Genomic DNA, 11,764 nt, shown 5'->3' with positions numbered 1-11,764 from the left:
AATGAAAAATAATTAAATAAAATTGAGTAACTTTGTAAGTAAAATTTCCATAGTTGAGTGACTTTCAGAGAGAAAAACTCATAATTGAGTGACTTTTGGGTTGATAATTATAATTGACTGACTTTTTGAGATAAATATTCATAGTTGAGTGACTTTCTGAGAGAAAATTAACAGTTGAGTGACCATCTAAGATATTATCTCTGGAATTTTCTTGTCTACTGACTACTATCAGTGAATAGTAGTGAATCTCTTTTCTTTTTCTCTCGCTATATACTTGCTTAGTGGTTTGTGGTTTATGAATTCAAATAATTTCATTTTCTCCATATCTTAACCAAAGGCACCTCCATATACACGAGATTGATTAAAATGAAGGAGTACTTAGTGCTCCACTCCAACTTTCGTTGGGTATACCTTCTGTTTACGGTTAAGTTCATATAGTACTTTTTTTTTTACCTTGCAAATTTAACTTTGAAGCATATTTTCTCTTTCCATCAATACCAAATTCGATTTTAAAAAGTTTTCATCGGTTTTATCATAGAATTATAATGCTCTACATTCCGTTTATAGTTGGAACAATATTAAGGAAAGCCAAAGCTAAGATTTGAAGTTAACGAGTTTTAAATTCTAACATTTTTTAAGTTATTAAGTTCGAAATTAATAATCTATACATTCAATGAATTTTTACTAAAAATATAAAGTTTTAACTTAAGCTGCAGAATTCAATCAAATACACACTACTAGAAATAAAGGTTTTTCCCACCTTCAATTAGTAGAAAATCTGTGCTATAGAACATGATTTCTTAACCAGAACATTTCAATGGAAATATAGTGATTTATTAGTAATGACGTAGTTGACACTCTAGCTCTTTTCCCGAACCTAAATTTACTCTAGACGGACTACACCATTTATAATGGGAAACTTGAAAGTTCGTGGAAGCTGTCAATTTTTAACAACATAATAGCTTGACTCAATAATTTCCAAGTCTCCTATGTAACGCGTCTTTTACTTCATTGGCGTAAATTGACTTGTCCTACAATAGCTAAAGTTTTTGAATGTTATAATAAACTGAATTTATAACATATTTACATCACAATTTTGTGAGAAAAACAAAGAGAAAAAAGAAGATAAAATCTATGGCTGTTTTGCTATGGTTATTAATATTATCTGCATTTCATGCGGTAGCACTAGCACAACAAAGGCAGTTCAATATAACTCTTGGCTCTTCACTAACACCTACTACCAATTCATCATGGTTTTCACCATCCAGGCGCTTTGCCTTTGGGTTTTATGAACAAACCAATGGCTATGCTGTTGGAATCTACATCGTCGGTATGCCTAACAAGACAGCAGTGTGGACAGCAAATAGGAACAGTCCTGTTGTCCCGAGCAACACTGTCTTGCACTTAACTAATGATGGAAGGCTCATTGTGAAAGTAGGAAACCAGGAAATCTCTGTCATCAATCCCTCTCGAATCATTGCTTCAGCTTCCCTGATGGACACGGGAAACTTTGTGCTCTATGATTCTGATCGCAATGTCATTTGGCAAAGTTTTGACAATCCAACAAACACACTTTTACCTGGTCAGCATTTATCAGCTGGACAAGAGCTGTTCTCGAGTGCCTCGGAAGCAGATGATTCTTTCGGGTTTTTCCGTCTCATAATGCAAGTTGATGGGTTCCTTGTTCAGTATCCTGCCAATACACCATATACTGCCCCATATGCTTACTACGAATCCCACATCAGTGGAGTAGGGAATAATGTTTCACTGAATCTTGCTGATGACGGCCTCCTCTACTTGCTCAATTCCAACAATAGTCTAAAAAATCTAACCAGAGGAGGCTACCGTAGAGAAAGGACCATCATCTATATGATGAAAATTGATGCTGATGGTATTTTTCGAGTTTATTCACATTCTCTGAACCAACAAAACAGCTCCGTGATATGGTCATCAACAGATGATAGGTGTGATCCAAAAGGCCTTTGTGGGCTCAATGGTTTTTGCACCAATATAGATGCTCAAGCTAAATGTATGTGTCTTCCGGGATTTGATTTTGTAATGCCAGGAAATTGGAGAGCAGGCTGTGAAAGGAGTTTCCCCACAGAAACCTGTCAGTTAAAGGAGAACACTTCCAAATACTATGACATGAGAACAGTTGAAAACACAGTATGGGAAGATAGTACTTATGTTGTTTTGGGCGGAACGACCAAGGAAGATTGTGAACAAGCCTGTCTACAGGATTGTAACTGTGAGGCTGCTCTGTTCAAAGACAGAGAATGTAGAAAGCAAAAGCTCCCTCTGAGGTATGGAAGGAGAGACTTGGGTAATTCTAATCTAACATTGGTCAAGGTGGGCATTAATTTCATACACAACGAAGGGGTACCTAATCAGACGGTTGAAGAAACAAAAGGCAAAAAGCTAAGGATAGACATCCTAATTGCCAGCATTACATTGGCTCTCTTTGCTTTGTTGGTGTTAGGCATCTCTGGATTTCTCATTCACAGAATTCATGTCTGGACTTGCAGAAAAATCCAGGAGAGTAGAAGTGTTCAGTTATGTGAGGATGTTGCTCCACGAGCATTTTCCTATGCAGAACTAGAGCAGGCAACCAGTGGCTTCAAAGAAGCGTTAGGGAGGGGAGCATTTGGAACAGTATTTAAAGGGATTTTGGCAGAAGGCCAGAAAGTGATAGCTGTTAAGAGACTAGACAAAGAATTGGTAGAAGGGGAAACAGAGTTCCAAACTGAAATAAAAATCATTGGAAAGACACATCACCGAAATCTAGTCCGCCTCCTTGGTTATTGCCTGGACGGATCAAGAAGGCTTCTGGTGTATGAGTACATGACCAATGGGTCACTCGCGGACGTACTTTTCACACCAGAAAAACAGCCAACGTGGGAGGAAAGGTGTGGCTTTGCTCGAGATATTGCAAGGGGCCTCCTATATTTGCATGACGAGTGTGAAACACAAATCATTCATTGTGATATTAAGCCTCAGAACATACTCATGAATGATCAGTTCTGTGCAAAAATATCTGACTTTGGAATGGCCAAGCTCTTAAAGAAAGACCAAACAAGAACCTACACAGGGATAAGAGGGACCAGAGGCTATGTTGCACCAGAATGGCACCGAAATCTTCCAGTCTCTGTGAAAGCAGACGTTTACAGTTTTGGTGTCGTCCTATTGGAATTGATTTGTAGGCGGAAGTGTGTTGATATGAACCTCGATGAAAATGAGGCAATTCTTGAATACTGGGTTTACAATTGCTTTGATGCAGGAGAGCTAGATAAACTAGTCAGGGACGAGGAGGTTGATAGAAGACAATTCGAGAGAATGGTGAAAATAAGCATTTGGTGCATTCAAGAGGAACCATCACTTCGCCCTTCAATGAAGAAAGTTCTACTGATGATGGAAGGAACAGTAGAAATTCCAGTGCCTCCTAGTCCTTCTTCTTTTCTAAGTGAGATATAGTTTTAAACTTCCTCAATTTTTGTTTCTTGTACTTTGAGTTTCAAGTATCCCAACTTTCCCATAGTGAGCAGAGTACTTTATTATAATTGTATCAATTTTCTACATCATTCTCCACCTCTTCTAGCAACCAGTTATCTTCTGCTGTGGTGTATCTCAAGGCTTATGTTTCCATTTTGAGATTTGTCCATATCAACACTTCTCTTTAAATTTACTTGTAGTGCAATGAAACTATATTTTGTGCTAAGTGACTTGCAACCGTCGTTGTAGTATTTGAATTGTAAATACTAATTACAATTTTCTCCATAGTGAAAGCGAATCTGCAACAACCACAACTCGTGTAGCCGATGGTAAGAGTCCTCACAAAGCAGATGAACTTCATTTGTCCATAGTCTAGATATCCTCTAGATATGCAGAGAGTTTTTCTCCTCTGGAGCTTTTCTATTTAACAAAAAATTTTTGTTGAAAAATATTTAGTTAACCGATTAAAATACGGTCCGTACGTCCATCTTTTAATAAAAGAAACATATTATAAAATAAAAAGACTGTGTAGAAAACTCTTTACTAAATTAAGTATTATTTTTCTAAGCGATTCAATTAAAATATATATGAAAATAAGTTTTTAGTAGCGACGTAGTTGACACTTTACCTCTTTTCCCGAACCAAAATTTACTCTAGACGGACTAGACCATTTATAATGGGAGACTTGAAAGTTAGTGGAAGCTGTCAATTCTAAGTCTGCAAAAATTGCACAATTAATTCCACATTAACTCCTGTCAATTTAAGTATACCAAGTGCAAAATTTTAAAAACATCATTGCTTGACTAAAGACTTGTACAATATTCTCTAAATTGACAGGCCTCAATAATTACAAAGTGTCACGCGTCTTTTACTTAACTAGTTTCTAGACACGTGCAACACACGTGTGTCTCATGCAATATGTTATAAATTCGCTAGGACAATTAAAATTTAATAAAAATATGCGTGTAATGAGTACTACAATGCAACAATCTCAAATAAATGTTATGATAATAATTTATAGAAAATTAAATTAAAGAAGACTAATAGAGAAATATAAAAAAAAATAAACATAGAAGAAAAAAAAATACACACACATCCTTCTTAAGACTTTAATCATAATATTATATAAATGAAAAAAGAAATACAAAATCGGTACATTATTTTCCAAGTTTTTGTCGACACCTTCTCTTATATCTAATCAAAATTCAAAAGTCTTCTCCATCGAGTCAAACTAAAGCATGAATCAAATAGAAAAATCACTTTATTTTCATCAAGTGATATATAATTAGACTAAGGTATATATCATATACTTTAGATGTTGATGGCTTCACTACTTTAACTATAAAATGAAAAGGATGATTTTGGATGTGAGTTTTATGAAACAAAAAAGATGAATTTATATAGATAAAATAGAGATATACCAAAAGACATCTTAAAGTTTTAAATTAAATGATATTTGAAGGTTTCAAAGGGCCAAAATAGATAAAAGAGAACAACTTTAAGAATATTAAATATATGCAATGAACCTCCATTAAAATCTCGAAGAGTAAACAATCCTCTTTTGAACACATGAACTCTCCATTTACTCAATATAATAATTTATTATTACTAATGTTTAAACATGTAATTAACTAAATATTTATAATATTTTAATCTAGTGTAGGGGCAAAATAATATTTCAACTTTCAACTTTTTTTGTTCCCACTTTTAGTAATATTAGTTCTCGACACGTGCTTTGCACGCGTATATTACAAGTTTAATTTATTAAAAAAAGGTAAATCATTATAATTTAGTCGGGTACATATTCAAAATGTTTAAATGGATTTATAAGACAAATATTTGAAGTATTTAAACTTTTTATTAGTTTATTCAGAATAGAATATTTTTAAAAATATCTATAGAATTTTAAACGATGTAACACATAATTATATTGAAAATTGCTCAAAGTGGTAATAATGAGGTGACTTATTTAGTATATAAATCTTTATATGTTGATGTATATTGTATCCTACTATTTAAATTACTTTTATCATGATTAAAATTAGGGATAAGGGTCTGAAAAATACCCAACTTTGGTCAAATTTACTGTTGCAATACTTAACTTTCATGAGGACCTATTACCTCCCTAGACTATTTAATAGTGTATTTTTTACCCCCCTGAACTATTTAATAGTGTATTTTAAAGGTATATATATGTGCCCACGTGGACACATTACTGTTGACACCTTATTTTGATCCTCCCCGATAATAATTAATTTCGAGCTTCTTAATTTTCAAATGATTTAAAGTAATTAATTTTAGAAATTTCGAAAAAAAAAAATATAATAGAATAATTTGCAAGTTATTTCAAATAGTTTGTCACTTGTTATAATTTTTAAATAATAATATGTCTTTTATATAATTATGTATATAATTAGTGTATCTTATAAATATTGGAAAATCGTCTCAAAAAGGTTTTGTTTAATTAGATATTTGGTTAGTTTGTTTAGTTATCTAATAGTTTACAATTTTGAGTTAATTAGTTAGTTTATAATTAAGTTAATTGTTATATAATTACGTGTCTAATTAGTATATTTTACGAATGTTCAAAAATTGTCTCGAAAGGATTTTAGCTTTATTTAAATATTTGATTATCTAGTCGTTTATATTGTTAAAGTAATCAGTTTATAATTAAGTTAATTATTTTATTTCGTTAAGATTAAGAAGCTCGTTAATTAAGTAATATTAATTCGTCTTATTTAATTTGTAGTCGAATTCGCTAGTTTACTAAATTTGGCTAATTTTTAAATTCGATAGAACTTTTTTCTTTTAAACCAAATCAAGCCATTTGCCAACTCCCATAACCCATTTTATTTTTCCAATTCCAAATACCCATTTCCCAAGCCCAACCGACCCACTCCCAATTCTGTCCAATTATTCCCAGCCCACCCAACATACAATTATAATAATTCACATACAACACCTACAACAATACCCATCAGCCCATTCCATACGTACAGCAGCATACACATGAACTAATCCAATTTTCCAGCAATTCCCAACAGAAGCGGCCCATTCTTTTCTCCCCTACCCGGCCCAACTCTTTTTTTTTCAACAGCAAATAAAATACAACACCAAAACCAGTACCCAACTCCCTTAACCCTGACCCGACCCACCTCCATTTTCCTTCACGATAGCAACCCAGAACGTCCCCTTTTCTTTCTCAAACGCCAACAGCAGCCACGATACGGCGTAACAACAAAAAATGCTCGCAATCTCACGGCGTAAACGCGAAGGGTAGATGGAAAAACAGTAGCAGGCGGACAGTCTGCATTTTTCTTGTCTTCTTCCCAACGTCCCTATCCATTAATGTCGCAGCAGCAGTCGTACAAACACGCGTTTAAATGTGTTGCCTTAATAATATGCATGTTGTCTTATTGTTTGGGGTCAGAGGCTGTTCAAAAAACGAGATAGTTTTACATTACATGCCTATATGAGTTTGTATTACTTTCTCTTGGTTACGGGTTGTGCAAATGACGTCTAATCGTGATTAGGCATTCGTTTTGTATGTTTTCCCTCCGTGTCTTTGAAAGGAAAGGAAAATTGGATTAATTAGTGTTAACTTGGAAGCATGAAGGGTATTATATGATTAATGAATGAGTGTTAAAATGCATTGTTACTACGCCATCAATGTGCTTGTTTCCATTATCGATTAACTTAAATTTATTTGCGGGTTTTATCATTATGAACATGGATGTTAATCCTTCTTTCTTTTCCTTGTTTCATATGATTTCGAGCGAGTTCATCGAACTTCTTTACCTTCCTCTTTTCATTTCGAGTGGGCCACTGGGGCCCAATCGCGTCTTCTTCGAGTCGGCTTTGCATTATATTCCTCCCCTTCTGGAAAAGACTGATGAACAGGTTTCGGAAAGCATAATAATAGTTTCAAGATGGGCAGAATGCACGCTGAATACACTGATGTGCATAGTGAAAATGTTGGCATACAGAGGAAAATGCGAAAGAAACAGCTCAAAAACGCAGATATAGGTTAAATATTGACATACCGGTCCAAAATGCGGAAATGTGGGTTAAAATGCAGCAGCTACAGGTTGAAATAAAGGATGGGATCGGAGATGAAATATAAATCCCGTATACGCGGTATACTTGATGCATACGAGGCTCACTCTGGCATGAAATTGGGCCAAAGCCCAATTTTACTTGATTTTGCCTTGGCTCCAGCAGGTCCTAGCAGAAATGGGCCAAAAAAAGGTCCAAAAGGATGGCCCAGAATTTTGATTGAATAGGCCCAAAAATCACATTGGGGATAAATTTTTAGATTTAGGACAGGTGGGCCAAAAGGCCAACTTAATTAGATTTGGGCCAAAGCCCAAGTCTAATTATTTTCTTTCCATCCTTTATTATTTTATTATAATTGACTAACGCTTTGATTATCTTATGATTTAACTTAATTAAATTCCTCAAGAATGGTCATTTCATTTTATTTTTAATTAAAGCATATATATACTTTATTACTTAGTTTTTATTTTAATATTAGTCTTGTTGACATTTTGTGAGCCATTCCCCTTTAGTTTATTTCCCCTTAAGATAAATAAAGTGATAAAAATAATAATAGTAATAAAGAAATAAGTTAAAATAAATGAGTTATCTTACTTAGCTAAAATAAATGAGTTCTTTTACTTAGTTAAAATTTCAAAATTAGTCAAAGTTGTGATAAATTCTTTTATTTAGTCAAAATTTCAAAATTAGTTAAAATAAATGAATTATTTTACTTAAATTAAAATTTCAAAAATTAGTCAAAATCATTTTGGTCAAATCGCCGGTCAATCACGAGTTAGCGGGCATTCCGAGGGCCTAACACCTTCTCGGAATGTATATTTGAATTCGAACCCTTTTTCAATTGATTTTATCTGTTTAAATCTTTTGAAAAATCTTATATTTTTTCTTGATTTTTTACTAAAAATTAAGTGGCGACTCTGTTCTTTGGAAATTTGATTTCTCTTAAACTATAAGTTTAATTGATTTCTCAAAACTTAGTCATTTTTCTGGTATATATCTTTTTAAGTAAAACAATTACTATTTATAATTTTGCATTATTTTTTATGTCCACGTGGAGAAATATATATGTTTAAAATACGGTATTAAATAGTCTAGGGAGGTAATAGGTCCTCATGAAAGTTTAGTATCGCAACAACAAATTTGACCAAAGTTGAGATATTTTTTAGACCCTTATCCCTTAAAACTATTGTCGCCAATATGACATAAGGGTCAACAATGCATTTTAAAATATATCTTGATTGCACATAACCCATCATATATGCATACGATGCCAACAATAACATTTACAAAAAAACAAAATGATAAATCCTTCTTACAAATACTTATCATATCCTAATAATCACAATTGAACCTGAAAAAGCTCTATTAAATTTATGTGTCAAACTGTTAATCCAAAGACAATATAATTTATACATTCTTATTATAAAGCTCTAGATCTTATTAAAATGAGAATTTAGAATCAAAACATAAGGACAAAGACAAGGGAATGAATGTAGTCACGATTGTAATAGGGTGTACACTAATTTATCCGAAGAGTAAAGTTGTATGGACTAACAAATGTTCTTGGTATACTCCTATTAAAATCTATAGTGTATATAAAACTTTTCGAATGATGTTCACCTTTTTCCTCATTGTATATGAAACTTCAGATGTTGTCCTAAAGAAAATTACATTATAATTAAAGTGTGAATTACAATAAATAGCAAAAGAAAATAGATATAATTATTGTATTACACAAATCAAAAAAAGTTATTTAGATGATGGTATCGACAAAACTCTCAAAGCAGATAGCGTCCTCTTACAATTTACAATATGTAAGACGAAAAAAGAATAACTCTTCCCTAAATAAAGAATGAGAATTAGCCAAACTATTACTGCATATTCTGTCTAAATGATGAAACCAACTTTACCATCTTGTAAAATAATTGGATGGATAGTTGTCATTTACCTTCGAGTAATTTGGTTGTCATATGAAATTTAGTTTTTCAACTTCCTTTATCCATTTTAGAAATAGGAGTGGTATTTATACTATTTTACAGTAGTTCAATTGGAGAAGTCTAAAGGTTAGACTAATTTTAAATGTCCTACATTCATTGTAAATGAATGTGGTGTGCATTGAATTTCATCTCTTAGAATTCTTCATGCTTCAAAAAAAACGTAAATATATTTTGAGTAAAGTACATGTCATTCTCATTCACATATCTTACTTAATTCTATCGTCATTAAATAATTTAATGCACATTGACTACTTCTAAAACTAATTCCATCTATATATAAATAGTTATTAGAATATATATTTGGTTTTGTAAAAAAAGATAAATAGAAATAGTATTTTGAAGGGTAAAAAGGTATTTCAACTTTTCATTTTGATGTTCCCACTTTTAGTATAATATATATATATATATGATATGATATAATAATCTCACTCAAACTTTGTTCATTACTCCCTCCGTCCACTTTTAATTGTCATGGTTTTCTTTTTTAGAGTCAAACTATAAGAACTTTGACTAACATTTTACGATATATTTTTTCATTATATTGATATGCAAAAAATTGCAATTTATAGTACTTTTCGTATAGTTTTTGAATATCTAATTTTTTTTGTTTAAAATATCGAATTAATATACTGGACACGCTCCCATATCATTGAGTAGATAAATTTAAAAAATCATATTATTATTTTAAGTTCTATNGAAAATAAAGTTTAAATATTTTTGGTATGATCGACTTTGAGTACTATTTAGGTTTAAGTTCATATGGTGGTATATGTATTAAAATTTGTTTTCAATTAATTTGTGTTGTTGATTGAATAAACTAAGAAGAGTAAACACTGAAGCAATGAAATACCTATTCATACACTTTTTCATGTTGCGAAGAAGACTTAATAAGTTGTGAATAGTTTTCTTATGAGATTAGTTATCTAGATTCTAAAAAAAGAATGAGTAAAACGTTGTCAGAATTGTGTTAATTATCTAGATTGTCTTAATTATTTAGATTCTAAAAAAATGAGTAAAAAGTTATCACACTGATAATTGTTTCAAATTGCTTTAATGGTGTTGACAAAGAATCGAGAATGAAATAATGAGGAATAAATTGTGTGAAAGAATCTTCTTATTTTTGGTAAGCTAAATAAGAATTGTAAATAAACTCTTATAATTAATTTATAGTCCAAGTTACCATATAATACGCTTTTTGTTATTTTAATTTAAATATTAATAATATGTGAATATATTAAAAGAAATAAATATTTCTAAAAATGAGTTGATAGTTAAATTTTCTGTCTACTGACTACTATCAGTGAATAGTAGTGAATCTCTTTTCTTTTTCTCTCGCTATATACTTGCTTAGTGGTTTGTGGTTTATGTGATTATGTCAATTCAAATAATTTCATTTTCTCCATATCTTAACCAAAGGCACCTCCATATACATGAGATTGATTAAAATGAAGAAGTACTTAATGCTCCACTTCAACTTTCGTTGGTTATACCTTCTGTTTACGGTTAAGTTCATATAGTACTTTTTTTTTACCTTGCAAATTTTACTTTGAAGCATATTTTCTCTTTCCATCAATACCAAATTCGATTTAAAAAATTTTTCATCGATTTTATCATAAAATTATAATGCTCTACATTCCGTTTATAGTTGGAACAATATTAAGGAAAGCCAAAGCTAAGATTTGAAGTTAACGAGTTTTAAATTCTAACATTTTTTAAGTTATTGAGTTCGAAATTAATAATCTATACATTCAATGAATTTTTACTAAAAATATAAAGTTTAACATAAGCAGCAGAATTCAACCAAATACGCACTACTAGAAATAAAAGTTTTTCCCACCTTCAATAAATAGAAAATCTGTGCTATAAAACATGATTTCTTAACCACTGAACATTTCAATGAAAATATAGTTATTTATTAGTAGTGACGTAGTTGACACGCTAGCTCTTTTCCCGAACCTAAATTTACTCTGGACGGACTACACCACTTATAATGGGAAATTTGAAAGTTAGTGGAAGCTGTCAATTTTTAAAAACATCATTGCTTGACTCAACAATTTCCAAGTCTCCTATGTAACGCATATTTTACTTCATTGGCGTAAATTGACTTGTCCTACAGTAGCTAAAGTTTTTGAATGTTATAATAAACTGAATTTATAACATATTTACATCACAATTTTGTGATAAATCAGAGAAAAACAAAGAAAAAAAAAAAGATAAAATCT

At 31.6% G+C, this 11,764-nt stretch overlaps 1 protein-coding gene across 1 annotated transcript; it reads left to right on the top strand.

Annotated features, from left to right (window-relative positions):
* Positions 1-1,115: 1,115 nt before the first annotated feature.
* On the top strand, positions 1,116-3,709 carry LOC125852289 (G-type lectin S-receptor-like serine/threonine-protein kinase LECRK3). Its single transcript, XM_049532020.1, has one exon. It carries the CDS (start codon positions 1,135-1,137, stop codon positions 3,469-3,471), a length of 2,337 nt encoding a protein of 778 aa, XP_049387977.1. The 5' UTR covers positions 1,116-1,134; the 3' UTR covers positions 3,472-3,709.
* The last annotated feature ends 8,055 nt before the right edge of the window (positions 3,710-11,764 follow it).

The sequence above is a fragment of the Solanum stenotomum genome, unplaced genomic scaffold (assembly GCF_019186545.1).
Source record: "Solanum stenotomum isolate F172 unplaced genomic scaffold, ASM1918654v1 scaffold3345, whole genome shotgun sequence".
In the NCBI taxonomy this organism is placed as follows: domain Eukaryota; kingdom Viridiplantae; phylum Streptophyta; class Magnoliopsida; order Solanales; family Solanaceae; genus Solanum; species Solanum stenotomum.
The sequence above is the reverse complement of the archived record's forward strand: the minus strand, read 5'-3'. Positions and strand labels throughout refer to the sequence as shown.

Excerpts from the sequence above, each read along its gene's own strand:
- LOC125852289 (XM_049532020.1), top strand. The coding sequence starts at position 1,135 with ATGGCTGTTTTGCTATGGTTATTAATATTATCTGCATTTCATGCGGTA.